This window comes from Phaseolus vulgaris, chromosome 3 (genome assembly GCF_051622355.1).
Source record: "Phaseolus vulgaris cultivar YP4 chromosome 3, ASM5162235v1, whole genome shotgun sequence".
NCBI lineage: Eukaryota > Viridiplantae > Streptophyta > Magnoliopsida > Fabales > Fabaceae > Phaseolus > Phaseolus vulgaris.
The window spans coordinates 45,655,254-45,678,677 of NC_143500.1; the positions used below are offsets into that span (position 1 = coordinate 45,655,254).

General features: G+C 32.9%; 1 protein-coding gene across 2 annotated transcripts; it reads left to right on the forward strand.

Annotated features, from left to right (window-relative positions):
• Positions 1-14,065, forward strand: LOC137808018 (SNARE-interacting protein KEULE). 2 transcript variants are annotated; one of them, XM_068608907.2, is made up of 22 exons: positions 1-238; positions 380-547; positions 2,792-2,850; positions 4,832-4,913; positions 6,027-6,105; positions 6,977-7,027; positions 7,118-7,214; positions 7,314-7,346; positions 8,782-8,907; positions 9,023-9,214; positions 9,310-9,393; positions 9,474-9,572; positions 9,683-9,759; positions 10,866-10,962; positions 11,804-11,929; positions 12,088-12,183; positions 12,304-12,429; positions 12,503-12,580; positions 12,984-13,177; positions 13,443-13,533; positions 13,617-13,706; positions 13,798-14,065. In XM_068608907.2, the coding sequence occupies exons 2-22, from the start codon at positions 469-471 to the stop codon at positions 13,849-13,851; spliced, it is 2,010 nt and encodes a 669-aa protein (XP_068465008.1). In that variant the 5' UTR covers positions 1-238; positions 380-468; the 3' UTR covers positions 13,852-14,065. The 2 variants fall into 2 exon arrangements, with proteins under 2 accessions (XP_068465008.1, XP_068465009.1); XM_068608908.2 differs by having other exon boundaries at positions 12,304-12,423.
• Positions 14,066-23,424: the final 9,359 nt, after the last annotated feature.

The window sequence follows — 23,424 nt, forward strand, 5'->3', positions numbered from 1 at the left end:
GAATGTGACTATTACAAGGGAGGCAGTTGTACACCTAGGCGCATGATAGTGGAATGAGTTGGCGTTAGGGGTGGGTCCCACTGGTGGTTCAGCAACATGCGGTTCCGGTTCAGGACCTCGTCCTCAATCGGTCCACTCCGCTTCTGCGAAATTTCTTCGTCTCTGACCCTCGCCTTCACGAATTGGAACTCCTTCAAACTTTGCACCATTCAACACGTCATGCTCTCTTCAACTCTCAGTAATGCCGTTACTTTGCTTCTATTTATCATTCTTCTCGTCAATTAGCTCCTCCGGTGTCCCTCTTTCCTTTCCCTCGCCATTTTCATTTTAGTGAATTTCACGAAACCGTTTCCGTTTCTCCTGCTTTCTTGGCTCGCAGGCTGATCAGATTCTCCGATTTGCCGGCGATCTCTCTCCGTTCGCGATCGATCAACGATTGAGGTTTAGGGTACAGAGTCCGTGGTCGCGATGTCCATGTCGGATTCCGATTCCTCCTCCTCCTCCTATGGCGCTGACTCCAGAAGTCTCAAACAAGTTAGCCGCGAGCGTAAGTATCTCTCCCTTTTTGTAGTTAATTTGATTCCCAATTCGCTTTTCTAATCAACTCGCATTAAGTTCCGAATCACTTCAAATATCTGTAAGCTAGTCAAACACTTTTTGCTTGGTTCTCTTTTCGCTATTGGTTCTGTTAAAGGAGGCTATATGCTCATTGCGTATTTTCTTACTCGTTGGTTCTGATCCGGTGAATAAAATACAATTTGCCCTTGGTGTATGTTTTATCTTTTGGGAGTGTTAACAGCTAAATGATAGAGCACGTCAATGCAAGTCAGCCGCTGGTGCGTTAAAATGTGAAGCGTGCTGGCACTGTCGCCTCTTGTGTTGTGGTAATGGTGAGCAACGGATTAAATTGGTTATGGAAATCTGCGAAGGTTGTACTTAATGGGGATCGGGATCTTCTAATCTAGGAGCTAGGAATTTGCTAAGAGTGTTTTTCAGCCATTAGTATCTAGTTTCTGCACTTTTCTTGTTTGGGATGAAAATTGCTGCTTTTCTTTTCACCGATGAATTTACCCAAGCTGCAAGAAATACAAGGTTAATGCTAGTTTGTTTGATATGATGTTCTGCCTTAATGAATGTAGAAGTTAATTGTCAAAGGATATTGCTACAGATATGTTTAAGAATCGGACTTCTATATGTGAGACTAGTATTCTGTGTCATAATATTCATAGATTCATGGAAATATGAGTGACAGAAATGATCTTTATGGTTTGTGGTGTTAAAAATAGGAACCATTTGAAGCTTCTTTTGTTTGGGGAACTATATCAGAGTTTTTTTTTATGCTGCACCGGTCTGAATTGCCTTGCTTGAGTCTATTTGACCGTATTTCTTAGTGGATATTAAAATTTGTACTTTAGACTTCTTTGGGATGTACACTTGGAAGCAAAGTTCTGGTTCTTAATTTCTTCCCGTAATCTCCTTTTAGAAATCTAAGCTCACCTTTCTATGCCAAGTCTTTCTTTGTTGGTTTTGGATGAACACACTGACCTCTCACTAAATGCTGACGTTATGTGTTTTTCTTCAATTTGATACTTCTAGCCATTTATCTTTATGCTCTCTAGCTGCCGCATATTTGTTGTTTAGGTTGTTTGGTAATTTTTGTTCAAAGCTGGATCTGTTGGTGGAGCACTTTTTGAAATGCCTTGTCAGGGGTTTTGGGAAAACTGAAGAGAGTAAGTTTTTTGGGCAGCTAGGTGAGAGTAGTAGAAATTAGAATGTTAAGATGGCTTATGTTACAAAATGAATGTACGCGATTACAAGAAAATATTGGTGTAGCATGATTGAGTTAACTGGTTTGACGCCTACAAAGAAGGCCACTGAAAGTACCTGTTAGGAGAGTAGGTTGCATAGTTTGTAATCCTGTGAAAAAGGAATTGACAAAGACTAAGAAGACATTAGGGGAAGTTAATAACTGGAATCTCATGGTAAATAGTATCATGTGGTCCATGTAGTTGACTCGCTTAGTGGGATAAGGCTATTATTTTAGTATGTATGTTTTACTTGGAGCTTATGGTTAGAGAGGAATGATAGAGTTTTGGGACAATTTCTTGCTATTGAGCATTTTGTCTCTCCGGAACAAAGAGCTCGTCTGAATCTCGGCTACACTGCCATTTTGTTTTTACTCTGTCTTAAATTGCTTTGCAATGTGTCTTTTGTATCCATTCAAGATAGAAGTGGTCTTCCTTATTCCCAGTGTCCTTATGGTGTGTAGATCATAATTATTTTAGATGTGTCCTTTTAGCAAACATGTTCAGAAAATACAAGGTTTGGGTAATTTATTTGTTTTTCTTGTTTGTTGGCCTTTTATGCTTTTCATTTCTTAGTTGATCATCATTTTGTTTTTTCTTGTGCATCACATTTGTTCTCTAACTGTATATCTACTTATGACTCCCTGAAAGAAAATAAGAGGAAACTACGAGATGAATGAAATTGCTTGAAATAATGTTCATTGTTCTTTAAAGAGTTATAGATCGCTCTGATACTTTACATTCCATATAAACTCACCAAACTCAATATAGCACCATTTTATCCTTCTAGCTGATAGACTGAATAAAAGTTTTAAACTCAATAATACAAATATTTGAAGTCAGTAATTCCTTTGCAAGGATTACATATTTTTGTAATTTTTCTTTCTTTTAACATTTTTATCATAAATTGCTTAAAACTTAACCTTGACCAATTGCTTTTCTGATCTGATTATTCTTAATTTCCGTTTATGGCAAACTTTCTGCAGGATTATTACATGAAATGCTCAGGTCAGCAAAAACAGGGGATTCAAAATCTACATGGAAGGTATAAGATGCTGTTAGTGAAATGAATTCTGCCCAAGTTTTTTACTTCGCCATAGATACAGATGGATCACCCTTCTGTCTATTTTGGCTTTAGTTTGCAGTTTCATTCTAGGAACTTTTAGCAGAAATTTAATTTTATGATGCTGATGATTGGATGAATGGCAGATTTAGCAAAATCAAATCTATGAAGTATTTCACCTCGTACTCAATTAGCTAAATCATGTTTTTGGAATGGTTTCTCAATTCATTGGATCTATAGCTATGTGCTGCATGTCCAAGTAATTACTAGTTATCAGCTTAGCATAGTTTCAAGTGGGATTATTGTGAAAAATTTATCATTTTTCTGTAACTACGATTAACTATCGAGCAGCAGAGTTTGATGACTGTGCCTTTTTTACTATATCATCGGTTTGGTTTAGCTAAAATAAGAGGAATGATTTTGTAAGGAAAAAAAAGGGAAAACGTCACATTTTGAAATCTTTCAAAGTACTAAGGGTAAAGACAAAGTTATGGGTCCCACAAAAGAAGTGTTTCTTTCTAAATTAGAAAGAACAGAATATGAAAGCTTTTGTAAATTAAAAACCGCAAATGACTTATTTTTATCACAAATCATTTTTTTATGTAGGCATTTATGTCATTTTACCCATATTTTTTCCTTTGCGTTCTATACAAGTCATACAAGAGGAAGTAAATTTTTTACACCTTTTCTTTTCTCTCACTTTCTTTCCTAAACCAAACATAACCTAAATATATGTTCTTAGACGAGGGGTACATGATGAAAGCTTGAAAAACTAATGAAAATGAGACATTAGTGTGTGATAGAGAAATGGGGGATGAGTTTGGAGACAAGGTTGTCTGTTATGACTGTTAGAGACATAATTTGATTATGTTAGAGACATAATTTGATTATGTTAGAGACATAATTTGATTATGTTAGAGACATGATTTGATTATGTTAAAGACATGATTTTATTATTTTAAAGATGTGATTTTATTGCATTAAATAGGGAGGTATAATATGATAGGAAAATATCTTACCAAATATTTCCCATTATTATATTCTTAGAAAGTAAACTTCAAGACTAATACAATCTCATAAAATAGGTTTGTTAGGTGAGGTTTGTACCTACTTATATACCATAATTTGGTCATATATTTGTAGTCAATATGGAATTTCCAAACACCTCTTCACACCGAAGACTAAACATCTTGAGTGTGAGATTAAATATTTATGGGTGGTTTGATAGTGACTCAATCATGGGTAATACGATAGAAATAATAAATATTGTTAGGATAGACTTTGATACCATATTAGAAAGTGGACTTTAAGCTTAACTCAATCTCACAAAACCTACTTATAAGGTCGTATTTTTGTGCACCTACTATATGTTATAATTTGTCCATTTCTCTAGTCAATGCGTCTCTTCATTATAAATAAGAATACTCATGCGTACAAAACACAAAATTCATTATATTCCTTCTCGGTTTCTCTCTTCTTAACATGGTAATAGAACAGTACCAATCTCCGTGACCTGTTTTGTCACTAATCCTTTAAACAATGACATTTAGCAGTTTATTGGGACGAGCTCTTTATTATCTTTAATTTATCACTGCTGTGGAGTAAATAATAATTTTTTGGGATTTCTATTACGTGTTTCTGCTCAGTGTACTCTCATTGCTATGTATGTAGAGTGATTTTAGGACTTTGTAATGTTCTTTCCTTTAAATGTATTTTTCTTATATGCTTTGGTGTAGGTGTGTTAAATTTTGAAACCATTCATGAACCTTTATTAGGCAGCATAATCTTTTGCAATAGTTGGTTTCATTACATGGTGTTAGAGTGACGATGAAGTGGTCTAGAGTTTTAATTCACACACATTCATTTATTTTTCAAGGAAGCTGCTTGAGCTTGAAAAAGACTAAAAACATCATGCTTCATTTGTTTACCATCTTGTATTGGTTCATGAGTTGTTTGCTTGCAGGTACTAATAATGGACAAACTCACTGTAAAGATAATGTCTCATTCTTGCAAGATGGCTGATATCACTGATGAAGGCGTTTCATGTAAGAATCACAAGTTTGATTAACCATGTTTGTTCTGTCCACTGTCAGTGGAAGACCTTCTATTAATTTTCTACGATTTGGGTTGAATACCATGGTTGTTTTGTTATTCTCTGATATTCAAATGTAAAATTGTTACTTATCCTCCAAAGAATTCAATCTGAATATATGCTATTCAAGATATTTAAGATCTTTTAAACGTGGTTAATTTTCTGTTAGTTTGTTGTGTCTAATACTTCTCCTTTTGCCTGCGCTCTCCCTCTACTAAAAATTAAAAGAAAAAGTTACCTAAACAAAGAGTTAACAAAAGAACATTTGTTTCCTTTCTAGCTTCAGGATTTTGAGTGTACCAGTAATGAAGAAACTGGTGGATTGGTAAATATATAGATAACAAGGTGTTCCATGTTCTTCTATTGTATTCATCTTGTAGAAAAATAACTTAATTATAAATGTAGGAGTATGCTTACACCTTTTACCTTGTTCAACTATGTATGATATCATTCCTTTTTATATGACATTTGAACTGTGGGAGAAATTTGATTCTTCACGTACTAATCGCTGATATTGGAATGGAAAGGAAAGAATTGAAATAAAATGGGAAGTGAAGGGGAAAAATTGAATGGAATGGAGTTGCTTCCCTTTGTTTGGATAATTAACCAGACAAGAAAGGAAAAGTTAAAGTTTTAATACAACCATTATAAAAATTTAATTAATTATACTTTGGTTCACATTCCAATTTAGTGGGGAATGTAGTTTAACAGATTCCCTATATTACATCCCCATTCATAAAGCTTCTACCTTCTGAACAAGGGGAGTTATTTCCTTTCCATTCAACATTAGCTGCCTCTGATTTTAAGATTTGATGCTATTTTTGTGCCTTCAGAAATTTAATTGTAACATAGATGTTTTCACCCTTGTTAAACTTGAAGCTTTGTGCTTTGATTACACTTCTTGTTCAGCTATATGTTTTAATGAACAACAATCATTCCATTAAAGAAATATTTTTCTTAGTTTGGATTTAATTAACATGTTTATGGAAGATAATTATCTCGTAACCCATATTTTGCATCACTAGTTCTAATTCTTGGACGGTGTAATATGTTTTTATATTTGTAGTGGTTGAAGACATATACAAGCGAAGGCAGCCGTTGCCCGCCATGGATGCTATATACTTCATACAACCAACCAAAGACAAGTACTTGTCCTTTCTCCAATGTTTGTGGTGGCATATTTAGTGATTTCTCTTTAATTAATTTGAGGTTGCTCACGGATCAGAAGCACAATAGAAGTTGACTTAAAAGCTGATTTTTCTGTTGGTCTGTCATGGTTGCTTTTTGCATGATTTCTGTTAGTTCTACAGGAAAAATTGAAGTTCCTCATGCTGAAGATTATTGTTTGGCAACATGTGAAAAATACTTGTAGAGAAGTGATTTTGTGTTAATACTGGCCAAGAAAACAAAAGGAGAGATTGTTTTGTTGATAGTTTTCAGTTTTAGCATTAATGTATTGAAAATGTGTAATTAATTTTGTTGTGCATGTCTATCGGTATGTATATTTCAGAGTCTCTTTTGAAGTATGTCTCTAATGTCTATACACATGCGAAAAGTAATTTTTGTTAGTATGATTCCCTATCTCCTGGTTGAACATAAAATCTCAGTGATTATAGGGTTCTAAATTTGAGAGTATTACTTTCTTTTTCCTTTAGTCTCTTATATTCTCTTGCAATTAACTCTTTATTTTATTCTTTATGAATGTGATTCTTTGTTTAACTTCCTCCCTCGTGTTTACTTTTAAATATTTCATGAATTATACTGTATTTATTTTCTCTTATCTACAAAATGTATCATGACACATAACTATTTTGTTATTCTTTCTCTCACTCTGTCACTTTTCTCTCCCTTTTACTGACGCACAAATATACAAGTTAAATGATAAATATTCTGAACTGTTGTGGCTGTAAAATGGTCCTATTCAGCTTTGGTGGAGGTTTAAGTTAACCTTTATGAAGTAGGCTTTTGTAGAATTGTTCCATGCCTAATGATTTCCTTGTTCATTTTTGTTGGCAGCATAACTATGTTTTTGTCAGACATGTCTGGAAGGAAACCATTGTACAGGAAGTATGTGATCTTTCTATATCTCCTTTGAGTGCAAGTTCATGTTGACTTTTGCTAATTGGCTTTCAATCCTCTTTTATTCTGGGTTTGTAGGGCATTTGTTTTCTTTAGTTCACCTATTGCCAGAGAATTGGTTATGGAAATTAAAAAAGATGCGCAGGTGTTGCCTCGTATAGGTGCTCTAAGAGAGGTGAAATTTTATTTTATTTTGGATCTACATGGAAATTGAATTTTCCCCCAAAAATTCAATTTTTTCTTATTCTCATTTTGTTACCTCATTTCAATGTAGATGAACTTGGAGTATTTTACCATAGACACTCAGGTATGTGGTTGTACATTTGTAGTCTATATCACTGCTTGATCACCATAGTCTTCAATGATTGTCATTATGTCATCACTTTTCATATGAATAAAATTACTGTCCTTTTGTTTTCATTGAGATTAGATAAAAGAATTGAAAAGCTGTATTTTCTGATTGATTGATATGTAGAAGGGGTACAACAATATATAAATACAAGGTTGGTTGAAGATAAGAAAAAGATTCAGCTAAATCTAAAGTTAGATAAGGAAATGATTTAGCTATTTATACAGCAAATGTCCTAAAAATAGGCTATTATTATTAACATAAATGCAAACTATATCTCCTTGTTAAACTAAAGGAAGTAGAGAGAATTGAGCTGAAACCGTGTTTTCTGAGACTGCTTTATTTATATTGATATAAAATGGAATCAATACAATAAATAGAGGAGATATGATATTCTTTAACAATAAAGATATGATAGGGAATAAATACAAAATTCCTAATAATAGATATATAATCTAGATATTCTGGATTCTGAAAGATTATAAGATATATCCTTGATTATAAAAGATCTAAATCTTATTTCTATAATTATAACACTTCTAAATCTGCAACACGACAGTAACAAAATCTCTGCCACATCTGAGCAGTTTTCAAAATTTATGACATGTTGGATTGCAACACACGTTTGTCCAGTTCAGTTCCACATAGCCATTGTTAAACTATAGGAAATAGTTGAGCTGAAACCTATGTTTCTAAGACAACAAGAGTGCTATATTTATATTGAGAAATCAGAATCAATACAATAAATAGAGGATATTTGATATTTTCAAATAATAAATATATGATACGAGAATAAATATAAACATTTCTAATAATACGTGTATAATCTTGACATTCTTGATTATAGAAGATCTGTGCCTTATTTCTATAGTTATAAAAGCCATGAATGAGAGTGTCAAGTGACGGACAATGTTCTTTTAGTTAAATTGATTAGAATTTGTTAGCTGTTAAAGAAAACCTTCCTCAGAGTTCAGATGCAAAGTTTGTTATTCAATGCTAAATGAATTGAACAAACAAAATATTTTTATTGCTGCATCTGTAAAATTAGAAGGATTACTAGTAGTAAGTAAATCAATGTTTTATCGAAAATTGGAAGTACTATGAGATATGAGGATTGGAAATCCTATATTGTGTGCAAGTTGGCAATTTTAATCATTCATGCATATTGCCTTTACAATATCTCACCACCAACAGAAAAAATGATTGTAGAGCTACATTGTTGTAACACTAACTTCGTGAAACCTGCTTGTTGAGGTTCTTTCCCCTAAGGGAAAATATATTAGCCTTCATAAATATGCTTTTTATGATTTATTTGTCAATCTCTAATGTCATCATCATCCCATTATTCTGTGTCCTCATTCTTTTGCTGGTATTCTTTGTCATGATAATATAGGGCTTCATTACAAACAATGAAAGAGCTTTAGAGGAGCTATTTGGGGATGAGGAGAATAATCGAAAAGCAGTTGCATGTTTAAATGTGATGGCTACTCGAATTGCTACTGTTTTTGCTTCATTAAGAGTATGTAATCAATGCTTTGCTCTTTGTGACAGAAATTCAAAAGTTGTAATTTATAATCTTTAATTGTTCAAACAAAGATTGAGAACCCTTCTCTATTATGTAATCATCTTTCTAGGAGTTTCCTTTTGTCCGCTTTCGTGCTGCGAAGTCTCTAGATGCAACCACAATGACTACCTTCCATGATCTTATTTCTACAAAACTTGCTGCTGGTGTCTGGGACTGTCTTATGAAATATAAAAAAACTATACCTAATTTTCCTCAGACTGAGACCTGCGAGTTGCTCATCATTGATAGAACAATTGATCAGGTTTCTTATCTCCGTTTTCCAGTCACGTACATGTATTATTTCAATAAAAATGTTATTATATTGCTTATAACAGGGATGCTATTCTGGATATGTAGATTGCTCCTCTGATACATGAATGGACATATGATGCCATGTGCCATGATTTGTTGAATATGGAGGGAAATAAATTTGTTCATGAGGTATTCTACAATTTCAATTTCCCCTCTAAATTGTTATGTTCACTTTCTTGTTATGAATGCAAATCTACTGTATTCTTAAGGTTCCTAGCAAGACTGGTGGTCCACCTGAGCGAAAAGAGGTTCTCTTGGAGGATCATGATCCTATATGGGTTGAACTTCGTCATGCACATATAGCAGATGTATGTCCTGCTTTTTTATTTGATTTTTGTAGTGTTGGCTTTATTGTTTACTATTTAGCGTCATCTCTTCTATTTACCAATTAGCAACATGATATTGATGGCCTTGCCAGGCTAGTGAACGACTGCATGAGAAGATGACCAGCTTCATTTCAAAGAACAAAGCTGCACAAATCCAACATGGTTCAAGGTCAGTCCTAATTTTGTGTGAATTTTTCATCATTGACATATTGTGATCTAAAAGGATATTGATTTTCACCTAATTGTATTACTGGTGTAAAATATAGTGTAATTTTGTAATTCTTATCCCAAGCTTTTTATGACTTGTGGCAATATGAATTTTTTATTGTTTTTTATGCATAATGGTCTAGTCATGTTAGAAAGAAACTCTTTTTTTTTTTTCTGTATGTGTATGTGTACGTGCATGCTGGGGCACATACACAGAGTGTTGATGCTTCTGTTTATCTATCACCTTTAAATATTAGAGTCAGTTCACACCTCTATTTACCACAAATATCACATTTGAATACCATTTCACATTGATATTTGGACCGTGTGAGTGTATAATTTGACCAGTTTGAACTTGTTTAGCTGCTGTCCAAAATGTGGGTTGAATTGAAGAGAATTACCTTCCTCACTTCTTGAACTTCCCATTGGACATTCAACCCCTCTTTATTTTCTTTTACTGTTATCATTTTGTCACTCACGTAGTTTTATCCAAACATTATCTGAAAATATATTTTTGCATGGCCGAGTTGCACGATTTAAAACTTTATCATGAATGTCTAATAATTAATAATTGTTGGAGAGGGGAAACAGCTAAGTTGAAAAGTAAACATGAAACTAACAAAACTCAAATTTTCACCTTTCTTCATTCAGATCTGTACCATTTATAGCATTTTTCTTATATTTTTATATCAGTTGACACATCCATTCCTGCAAGAGCTCTTTTGGGCTAAAAGCATGGAGAATATACCAGCCCACTTTACCTTGTGTTAATATTCAATTTTTCTGTTTAAAGGAATAGAGATGGATGGATCAAACTGTGACCACTTGCTCATAAAGGATTTGATACCAATCAAGGACCGATTCTTCTAAAAGCTAATATATACTGTGTACTGTAGTGTAAAATAGTCAAGTCCTTGATTTGAAAAATAACCTGAGGCGTACTAATTTTCTTGATTAAATAGCTTAGCCCTCGTAAAATTTAACTAGGCCTAGATCTGTTATTGATCTATTTATGCATTATCTAGTTATTGTCATCATAAACTTCACACAACTTTGCATTTCATTTAGAGGTAGTGGTGAAATGTCGACAAGGGACTTACAGAAGATGGTTCAAGCACTTCCACAATACAGCGAGCAAATCGACAAGCTGTCCCTCCATGTAGAGGTTAGTTCTGCTGTAATGCAATCAATGATGTCCTCTCCAAAAAAGACTACTACTATATTATATGCTTTTCTTTTTAAAAAGAATGTGCTATCTTCACTTGGAAGCTCGGCAAGAGACTTTCTAAGGTGTGCTAATATACCCCTTTTGAAATTTTTATTTTACACTTAGGTAATACCATATTTTTGTTGCATGTAGGTTAGTTGGGCATTTGTTTGAGTTTTGTTTTTGCCCTTATTACCATTTCCCTATTTAGACAAAGAAAAAGAAAGAAAAGGAAAGTGACATCATAAGTAATGACCTTTATTTATTTATGTCGAGGGAATGAGAATGTTAAATGGAATGGACAAAATTTGGGTGATATTAGGGACTAGATCAAAATTTAAGAATTTTTATAGACAAAAAACATTTAACCCTCTCCCATGTTAATAATTTCCTTTGTGCTATCGTGTATCTTTGAGCAGCAGCATAGAAGACAAGGTAACCTTGATTTAACAATTTGATAATTCATTCCTATTTCGCGAGCATTAGAATTGTTTCCCAATTAAACTAGAGCTAGATGTGTGAACATTTAACAGTACTGCTTAAAAGTTTATGTCTATTCAAAATTTTAGTTGTTATCTTGCAGTCAAATAAATGAAGGCATAATATTATGCTGGGTAACATTTTCCATTCTTGGTCTTGGTATCCACCTACACATTAAGATTATGGCAAAGACAACCCCCCACCCCTCAACGCCCTATTAGATTTTAATTGGTTAAATGAATTTATTTTATTTTAATAGTGGAAGGGGCTGTCATCATGATTTTCATACATGTGTATGAATGATGAGCTTGTTGTCCAGATTGCAGGAAAAATTAACAGAATTATTAGGGAGTCAGGACTTCGAGAACTAGGGCAGCTGGAGCAAGATCTTGTTTTTGGAGATGCAGGAACGAAAGAAGTGATCAAATTTCTGACTACAAATGAAGTAAGTAACTCTAAGATGGCAAATGAAGAGGGTGTATCTTGTACTAACTTAGTGGACGGGATAAGGAAGTTTTTTATTGTTGAAAAATGGTCATGAAATTAGAAATAAAACCTTGTTTTCTATTTATTAAAATTCTTACGAGTACCATATTTATGCAGGATACAACACGTGAAAATAAGTTACGCTTGTTAATGATTCTCGCGTCCATTTATCCTGAGAAATTTGAGGGTGAAAAGGGTCTGAATTTGATGAAGGTGCAGTTTCTTTAGATTTGGTGTCAACTGCCTCCTGCTGTTCATTTAAAGTCAAATAATAAATACTGTCATCAATGATGGTATTGTGCAATAACCTTGTAACCTTACTTTTTTTTTCAGGTAGCAAGGTTGACAGATGATGATGCAATTGCAATAAATAATTTGAGAATGCTTGAGGGAGAACCTGATACCAAAAAGACTTCGATGAGTTCTTTTGCTCTGAAGTTTGATATGCACAAGGTAAAGGTAATTTATAGTTTAAATTATATTATTTTTCAGTGTTAAGTTATTTCTTAAAAGTGTTTCTTTAAATTGTCAGAAAAAGCGTGCAGCAAGGAAAGATCGTTCTGGCGAAGAGGAGACGTGGCAGTTGTCACGTTTTTATCCCATAATAGAGGTACGAAGTGAGTTGAAAATTTTCCCCACATAAAATGTAATTTTTTAAATTTTTATTGGGGGGATGTAAAACTAAGGTTGAACAATCTTCTTTCCTTATTTATTTATTTATGAACTTTTGGCATGATAAGTGAGCCTATGATTTTTTCTAAGGCCTAAAGGATCAGATGTAGTCGGTTATTTAAATATTTCTACAAGCTAGGTTTTGAATAGAAAGGGCACTTAGTCAGCTATTGGTTATTTTCTATTATGTCTTACGGTCTTCGTCTCACCGTATTATTAAGAAAATGAAGGACACCATGTTTTCATGCTGTGATATTTTAAATTTATAACGTTATCTCTATCATGATCTTTTTAAAGCTTTCAGAGCCTCATTTGGTGACTGAATGGTTCACATTTTTCAGGAACTCATAGAAAAGGTTAGCAAAAATGAATTATCGAAACAGGACTATCCTTGTCTAAATGACCCTAGTCCAAGTTTCCACGGTACACCTTTAGCTGGACCAGTAAATCACCATCCTCCTGCTCATTCGATGAGATCAAGGCGCACACCAACTTGGGCTAAACCTAGAGGCTCTGATGATGACGGATATTCAAGGTTTTACTTTCTTTTTTCCTTATTACAAGTCATGAATATAAATAGTTCTAATGAAATCAGTCGTTTTTTTTCCTCTTCATTTATATGAGCCCGTTTGCCACCACCGTTTTCTTCCCAGCTTGAGCTGTGTACTTGTGTTCGATACGAGTTTGCTATTATTAGATAATTTGTAGGGGACTATTGAGTATCTGTTGGAATTGCATACTAGAACCCCACCCTTTTCAAAGCTCAATTTAATTTTAATTTTTTTCCTGTTGGCCTATAGCGATCCGGTGTTAAGACATGCATCCAGTGATTTCAAGAAGATGGGGCAACGAATATTTGTATTCATTGTTGGTGGAGCGACCAGATCTGAGGTTTGAACAATACTTTGATAACAAGTTGTTTTCACTCTTTTCCCTTTCAGCTTTTCTGGTCTGATACGTTGTTTAATCATCAGCTTAGGACTTGTCACAAGCTTACTGGTAAGCTGAGAAGGGAAGTTATTCTGGGCTCGTCTAGTATTGACGATCCTGCACAATATATTACGGTAATGAAATGTTTACCTTTTTCTTCAAGTCAAGAGTGTTCCTTATTTTGCAATTTTGTATAACCGCCCTTGTATACCGCCTTTCTTGTAGAAATTGAAGATGCTAACAGCACAGGAACCTTCATTAGATGATCTCCAGATATGACTTCACAGACTCACTGGAAGATGATCTACGTGTTGTAACCATATTGTTTATTCATTTACTGTAACAAATTCTTTGGACATTTGAGCTGTGGTATAGCCAAGCCACTGACTATTAAAAAATGTGCATATGTTAGGAATTTTTCATTGGTTAGAGACAATTTGTTTTTGACAAAATTCTGGTAAATGCTATTCGTTGGAGCAACACCTTCGTTAAATAGTCGTTTTACAAGAATTGGTTGCATTCCATACCAAAAAGGGTGTTTGTTTCTTCACTCCGCGTATTTTTTGGGTCACCTTCCACAGAATGGCTTTTTGGAATGTAATTTTAACATCCTGAAAAACCTATTTCAGAATAAATGGGTGGTGGTGATTCAAGAAATATTTCGGTGCAGGGAAGTTGAGTTCCATAAAAAGAACACATCTTTAATTTATTGAGTCACGTAAGGATTTACTTGTATGGAGATAAAAAAAAGCTTACTCGGAGAATAATATTTTGACTAACAAAGGGAAGGGCTTCCCACTTTAGCTAATAACATACATGTACTCAAGTATATTCGACCCTGTCTTCTTTAATTTAAGATCGGAAAAAGTTATGATGTATAGACTATAAATAGCGCAGGAATAAGTGCTTCCTAATAATCACAAAATTAAAATACTTAGAAAGCTTTTTAGAAATTTGTGATTCTTATAAGATTTTTTTTTTTTGAATTGTGTCCTCTAAATTAATTATTTTTTTACCAACTTATTTTTAATTATTTGGCGATTCGTTCTTGTAGCCCATAAACAAGAAGTATGGTAAATTAATAAGAAAATGGCCGAATATCTTCAGTCCTAAAAGGCCTAAGGAATTGATTTTTGGATTTTAATTACAAGTGCTATAATGGTTTGTGGGTACATTGAAATTTTCATATGTTATGGTGTGGACTACTTAAAGGTTATAATGAATACATTGCTCTACTGATACGATCAGACCAGCATTTGGACTAGTTAACCACTTAACCATGGTGAGAATGTCACATGACGACATGTGACCGACCGATCCTTGATGACGAGCCAATGATTGACTAAGTCAGCAAGGTTAATCCATAGTTAAAGGTTGTTTAGTGCAACCCTAAACATGAATCAACCTCCTAATACGACCCACCAATGAAAGCCCATTAAGGTAATATAAATAACACACATTCCAAGGGGAAATGTACGTCATTATCTACAGTACTCTGACACCCGAGTGCTAACACCTCGACTGACTTGACCGTTGGAGTGTCTTTTGCAGGTACCACCTCCGCCTATGAGCCAGACGACCGAGAGAAGGCGGCGAAGCAGGAAGCTTGGAACATCAACGACCAACCGAAGATAGTTCTCTAGGTCCCAAACCCGTTCAAAAACAATTGCTTTTTTCGTATAAGTTTATTTATAAATTAGATAATTATTCGGGTTTTTTAAAGTATAGATAACATTTATATAGAATTCTAATCATTTTAAAAGAAATATTCAAAGTAAGATTTGTTTTTTACATTGATCTTTTGTATAGACAAAATTAACTAATAAGTTAGTTTGTATACTTGATACGTTTTTTGAATCGTAAATTACTATTCATTTTGTTTTTAATTTTCTTGAACTGTGTCAGTGTCAAAGAGTACACATGGCTCTGTCCTCGAAATCTTTTAAATGTAATTTGAATCACTTGCCTCGAAACTCTTTAATGGAATTTGAACCACTATACCTTGTGGGAACAAAGGCATGTTAATTGTCTATGTTGTAGCTTGCGGATCCAATTCGTTGGCGAAAGTGCTTCCTTCGACAAAGAGAAAGATAGTGGCAAGTGTGGAGAAACTTCCTTTTGGAGTCAAAGGTGAAGAAGAGAAAAAGGAGCAAAAGTTGATGATGAAGGTGGTGAAGAAGATAAGGTTGTGAAGGGAAAGACTTCTTCAAAAACGTAGTTGAGAATTGAAGAATGTATGATCATCTATGAGAACTATGACTTTAATTTCAATGCTCTTTTTCCATGTTTAAGCTTCAAATTACACTATGATCTTTTTATTTTCATTGTAATTTGTACTTTTGCCAACCATAGTGTAATTTGAAAATTTTCAATCAAGAAAATTTTGTTTATGCAACTTTCCACACTTTGGTGAATTAGGGTTATGATTTGGAATCCATGTTAACATTATTGTCTTATCACCAAAATTGAGTTTTTTGCTATTTGATATAGGGTATATTTCAATAGAATATGAACATAAAAATGGATTAACACATGCTACCTTTATGAATTTATTTTGCTTAGGAATTTGTTCTCGACTATATCTTAATTAATAAAAACAAAGAGTTTAATTTACTATGTGAATTAAAAAAGTATGATATATGATTTTTGAAGTGGATATTGTTAAATTTAACAAATTTTATATGTACTTGATAATTTGTGATGAAAATATCAATGTAAAAAACTCTTGACACATTAAAGTTGAGGAATAGAACAAGTTCTAGCATCTCTATGGATTATTTAGCGTGTTTAGAAAACCATTCTTCCAAATGGAAATAAACATTATACTCAATAATCATACATTTAAAAGTTTACTCCAAATGAGAATTCAAATTCAGTATCAACACTGTTTCAAAATGAATAATAATTTAAAGTTTCAAAATTACATTTCAATCTTGTTCCTACCTACATGACACTTATGTGATGATAAGGTGACACTTAACCTGTCACGTCAACAAATTATTTTTCTTCGTTAACATAATGATACCAAGGACTAGCATGAAATACTAATTTTAGTTTAGGGTATTCATTTTTCTTTCAGATATTATTTTAAGAATTAAATAAAAGACGACACACAATTTTAAAAACTCGAAAAATTATTCAATTTTATTTATATAACTAAAAGTAATACATAATATAGAAAATAAGTAATTCTAATTAGTACACATTTCACAACTGAATAATGTTAAAATTTTATTAACGTAATGGTTTTAATATGTTGCATGCTGATATAACACTTTAAAAAAAATAAATATATATTTATTAGTTTAAAATATTTTATATTTGTAACATGTGTTTTATGTCTTACAATACTTATGTAAAAATTAATTATGCAGTACTTGTTCTCAATTTTTTATATTATTGTATTTAAATAGCCTTGCGTGTTTTTTAATTAAAATGGACAAGTCTAATTATAATTACATATTATATTTTGATGTTTTGTTATTTTTAAAGAGAAACTTTTTTTTAATTATTGATGCTAGTAGCAATTAATAAGTCTTTTATTCAGACATTAGTGGATACACTAATTACTGTGGAATTGTATAATTCATGTACAGTATATGACCATAATATTGAACGAAAAAACTGTAGAAATACTTAAATTCTCAAGAATGGTTGTGAATGAAAACTTTGATGCAAAATTTATTCTTTAACTCATTATCAAATATATATGGCTAGTTCTAAATGGACTAAAAACAATGATAAACAAATGAAATCTACATGAATTATCATTTAATTTAAAGATACAACTTCAGAATTAAAAAAAGTCATTCTATCCATTATAAAAGCCACTGATGATTTAGGGGGAAATTTTAAAATGGGAAAAACACAAAAATTAAATAAATATTATTTTTTTGGAAGTTTTAAAATTTCAATAACACATACAATTTCAGAATTAAAAAAAATCATCTTATCCATTATGAAAATCACTAAGATATAGGGAGAAAGTAGTGAAAAAACTAGAAAAAGAAAAAAAAAACACAATAAATAAATAAATAAATATTATTTTGTTGGAAGTTTTAAAATTTCAACACACACATACAATTTAAGAATTAAAGAAGTCATCTTATCCATTATGAAAGGCACTGAGATTTAGGAAAAAAAGTTGTGAAGAAACTTGAAAAAGGGAATAACACATTAAATAAATAAATATTATTTTGTTAGAAGTTTTAAAATTCCAACACACAGACACATGCACGCACTCACACAAACACAGACGCACATGCACACACACACGAAGACACACACAATGCATATACACACATGTTTTTCGTTTTTGATTAGTTAGCTTCTAGGGATTGAGTTTGAGGTTGGGGCATAGGTCAATTTCGATTAGTTAGCCTTTAAAAATTGGGTTTGAGGCTGAGGGTTGTGTGGTGTCATAGGTTGGTTCTAATTAGTTAGCCTATAAGACTTGAGCCTAAGTCTAAAGGTTATGTGGTGTCATAGGTCGAATTTGATTAGTTAGCATCTAAGTTTTGGGCTTGAGGCTGAAGGTTGTGTGGTGTCATAGGTTGGTTCTAATTAGTTAGCCTATGAGACTTGAGTCTTAGTCTAAAGGTTATGTGGTGTCATAGGTCGAGTTTGATTAGTTAGCATCTAAGATTTAGACTTGAGGCTGGGGTTGTGTGGTGGCATAGGTCGGATCTGATTAGTTAAAACTTTACGGATAAGATAAAAACGATTGGAAAAAAATCTTAACGAAAAATAAACATTAAATATAACAATCTCATTATTTATTTTTTTATATTAAAGTTGCATACATATACATATTGAAGATTGATTTTGAATGGGTTAAAATGAATACTAGATACAAAATATGAGAAAAAAAAACGTAAAATATAGGAAAGATGCGTAAGATAAAAAAAATAGAACATAAACTCGATTAAAAAAATATCTATATTTTTTTACATGAACTAAATGCTCTATTTAATTCATATTTTTTTTAAAACAAAATCAAATTCAATTCACACAATATTTGATTGCTTGATTTTAGATATACATATAATCCTTGATATAATTCACAGATTCCTTAACATTTGAACCATAAAAAGTTTGTCTGTGTGGAAACAAAGTGAAAATTACAATGAAAATTACAAGATTTATTGAAATTAAGCACTATCTAGATTTACTAGAAACTTTAGGTAATTCGTATATCTCAACATTTAGTTTCATTATTAAAATGTGATGTGTTTGGATACTATTTTAATTTCAATATGAATATTTTAATTTATTTAGGCATAATGGTTTCATTTGTATGGATATTATTTTTGTAATGACTTACATAAATTCAATTTAGATGGTTTATAAGCTAATTTTTTCTTATCTTTTCATCACAATACAAACCTCTAATGTATTTTAGTGAATGAATATTTTGCTTGTAACATAATAATTTATGTCATATCTGTGGACCAAAAATCGAAAGACTATTGACTAGAATCACTAAAGTAAGTATTTTCATAAATTGTCTTAAAGGAGAGAAAACAACAAAGTTCTCCAAATTGTGCACCCTGGTATATGGGTCTTTCTATGTTAGTAATCTTAATATAGAAAACGAAACTGAAAAACATCGTCCGACCTTAGCTCAGTTGGTAGAGCGGAGGACTGTAGTGGGTTATAACTCAAAGTGATCCTTAGGTCGCTGGTTCGAATCCGGTCGGAATTTCTTTTTTGTTTTTAATTAATTGGGACTTTCTCTCATTTAGATGAATCATTTTAATATCAGGTATTTTTTCTATGAATTAAAATTTGTAACAGTTAGAATGATAAATAAGTGATTTTGTGGAATGAGTTGGAACTTATCTGAATATAATTCCATTCCACGAGCATACATATGTGGACATACTCTGATGCAAGAGTATCTGGTTGGAAATCCTGTTGGTCCCAAAAGTATAAGAGTATGAAGAAGCATCGAAGCATAAATGATGAGCTGGTGAAGTCCAACGTATGCTTCTATTCACCAAGACTAAGCCACACAAAAACTATGGCAGACACAAAAACCTACTTGACATGAGTTGCTAGTGCTACCAAATACCCAAAACCTCCTCCACTCAAAAAATAATGAACCCCTTCTTGTACCAAATAATTTGTGTGCGAGGTGACTTGTAATTTGAGCAAAAATTAAAAGAGGTGCTTAGCCATCATATCATGTGAAAGTGGATAACTAATCCAACCAAAATTTTCTTTATCACTAAGCTACCCAATCAACTGCCATACTCGTACCCACCATATCTCGTTTAGAGATTTTGTACAGGAACAAACAGGCAACAAAAAAGCAACTTCATTCCTATAAAAGGTCTGCTTCTCAAACCCAAACTACAGTTTGCATTGGATTCTCAATTCTATCAAGGCCACATTAGTCACTTCACAGAACATATCCATCACCAACCATGATGCTGCATCTAGTTCTAGGTCTCCACGTTGCAGAATTACACAGTTCTAGCAAATTATACTACTATAATATATAATAATAACATTCAAAAATTGAAACTCTGGGTTCAACTTTTGTACCACCACGGGTTAATTTACTACTTTAGTTTCATGTATTAGAACCTGTGACAACCTACATAAAGTTGCCATTAAAAATATTTTCAGCACTTGTTTAATACAGTTTGAGTGATTATGACACATAGCTCATCCAATTAATTAATTGGATATGTCTTGCATTGTTGATCTCGATTATAGTTGGGAGTGAGAAGGTATTTTTATTGGAATCTTTATGCTGATTAACTTGCTTTTGTTTACAAATCTCAGCACGTGAGAGAGGTTTTCTTGTCATATTGCTAAAATTAATTTGAATTAAGTTGATTGAAGTGATGTTAAGAACAAAAAAGCTTGTCTTAGAAAAAGAAGAAAGAACTGGTCAGAATAAATTTTGAGGGCCAGGCTGAAATGTACGCCATATAATTAGGTCTGTGAAGGATTTAAAAAGCCGTAAAAGTGAGTCATAAGCACTTTCCCACACATGAATGGTTTTACTTAAACACCCCCCTCCAAATAAAATACACTTCAATACAGAAAATAAATAACTATTATAATTATATTTATACCAGTTTCTTCCCTTTTATAATATTTTTTTTACTTTTTGGTTACATCAGTCATTTCAGAGTTATTTTTATAATTTCCTCTTGCCTCTCTTCTTTTTTATATAAAAATTTATACAAATAAAATTGTTGAATTACAATTAATTATAAATATGAATGGGAACTGTAAAAGAAGAAGATACAGAAGGAAACATAACAGGGGTTACTTTCACGAAAGAGATACAGAAAAAGGAACAGAAGAAAAAAAGGTCAAGTGTTTCTTTCACGACTTAAATCCAATCTGTTGAAGGAACTGTCATTTGGTTTTCGCTATACTTCTCATCTCATTCTGAGTAGGAAAATATTCATGCTTGCTAGTTGCTGCTGTGAGCCTGGAAATTTTAGCTAGAATTGGTTAAAAGGAACAATAATTAATTCTGACTAGTCACTGTGGAGGGAGCAATAGTACAATAATGTAGTGTTATATATATGTACATGAGCGTAAAGGGGAAGGACCACAGACAATATACAAATATACAAATGTACAAATATATAATATATATAAATCAAAGCAAACACGTATAAGGAAAACCAAGTTGAGCCATGGGGCTGGTCGAAAATACATAAAAGAGCGAAGACTTTTTGGAGTCGTGGTTATGAGAGAGAGAAATTTCTCAGCCAAAGGTACTATAAAACTATGTACCATACTTCCATGTGAAACAACAGTGAACAAAGTAGTCAAGTAGTTCAAATCGTATCTTTCTCTACAAAGAGCAAGCATTTTCAATTCAGGTTATAAATATATGTCCAGTTTTGACTAAGAACGGAAAGAAGGTATTGAAGGGTAAAAATTCTAGGGTGGTCCATACCTTCATGCACTGTTTTGGTCATGAAGAGAGAAGAAGCATTTTCAATTCATATATAGGGACATGCAACTTAATCAAGACGTGGAACTTTAAAAGTGTGAGTGGTTCGATTTAAATTTTGTTTACTATTCATTCTTGTATCTAGTCAATGATCAATAATATTTAGTAAAGCACCTTTTCCTTTTATGTCTTTCTTGATTTCTCCGGGGTGAAGACTAAGTTTATAAATTAATAAAACCCTCACAAGAGAGGAAGCCACCGTCTTAAATCAATCTACACATAGGAAGCTTACTTAACAACTGGTAGTAGTAACAGCTAAAGTCTTTCTCTCTCATCCATTTTAGTCTGAGGTGGCTAACTTTAACACAAAGTTGAAACCTTAATTACAGTCTTAATTGCATGCAGAATTAATCAACCACATGAAACTACCAAATTAAAGTCTTGGAGAATTGTTGATTATTTATACAAAGTGGACATATTAAGATGGTGGTTGGTCCGTGACCACCATTTTCATGCAGTTGTTGCCATGTTAAGTAAAAGGAAAAGGCATGGGGTGGTTGCTTAATTTGGGCAGTTTTGCAAGTATTAAAAGTTGGATGAAAGTGAGGAATTAGAAGGAGGCATATAATTTGCAGTAGCAGAAGAGAAAGAAATGGTAAAAGGGGTGAGACATGGTTTGAAGGTTGGGATGTCATTAAATTTTGTGAAAAATAACGAAACAAAGGCTGCAATGGAATGATTAGGAAGATTAAAACTAAGAGATGTCAGGAGTGGATGGATGGGTAGTACTGGTAGTAGCTCGTGTGGGTACCCATCTTGAAGCACAAGTCACAACGGCATTCTCCTTTCTGTCAAGCATCAATGCTCTTCCGAGAGGAAAAGGACATACAAATAAAGTCAGCTATTAAGTAAAACCAACAATAATAATTAATAAATGGGGAAGCAAAGATTAAAAAAGGTTGCATAATTAGAGCATTGGAACAGGAGAAGATTCTCGTATAAAGAGAGTGTCGTCCAATACTAATCATTATATTTACTTTCCTTTCCCTTGAAACCACAAATTTTGTAGAGAGGTGCACTGCATACCATACTGGTGAAAAAGCTCAACCTCTTGAGAGAGAGAGAGTGAAAGAAAGAGACAACCAAAAGTGAGAGAATGAACTTTTAGCTTTGGTAAGGCTTTGCCGACAATGATTTCTGTCTGTCCACTAAATGAGTAATTAGAAGACCCAACCAGGGACCGGTACACACCAGACATGATTAAGATAATACAATGCTCCATTTTCTTCATTCTACACCTACTTTTCTACTCTCTTCATTCACCCAAATGTTTAAAGTACATTACACAAATATAACTATTTTTTATTTATTTTCGGCTATATATTTTTTAAATATATTATATAAATGAAAATACCATATATAGTATCATATTCATACGTCAAGTTCACATTTTTTTTAATGTTTGAATGACAGAACTGTTACAATATTCGCCTAAAGTTAAAGACTCCCCCACTTAGGTTAATCCTTTCACCTTTTTACTGTTTGCAGTGGTGGGTGTGTGAATGTGAAAACCATCAACCAAAAGAGAGATTCGTGTTTCGAACAGTTCCGATGTTGTATATTATGACTATAATGACATTAGATCATAGTCTCATGGAATAGAGGGTCTGTCAGGTTTCTGTTCTGATTTATTTCTTTATATATAATACGTGAAGATTTTTTTATCTTGGGGGTAGAAGTGTATATAGTGTATATAAAGAATTTTTCAGTGAAAATAAGAGTGATATAGAGTAGTGGCAGCTTTTCCATAATGAGTAACTGCTTTGCTCATGAGGGAAAATGATCGAAAACTTAAATCCACTCTCCCAAAAAGAAAAGAGGGTCCATCCCAGCCATTATCAATGGCAGCATAATTGCCACATATG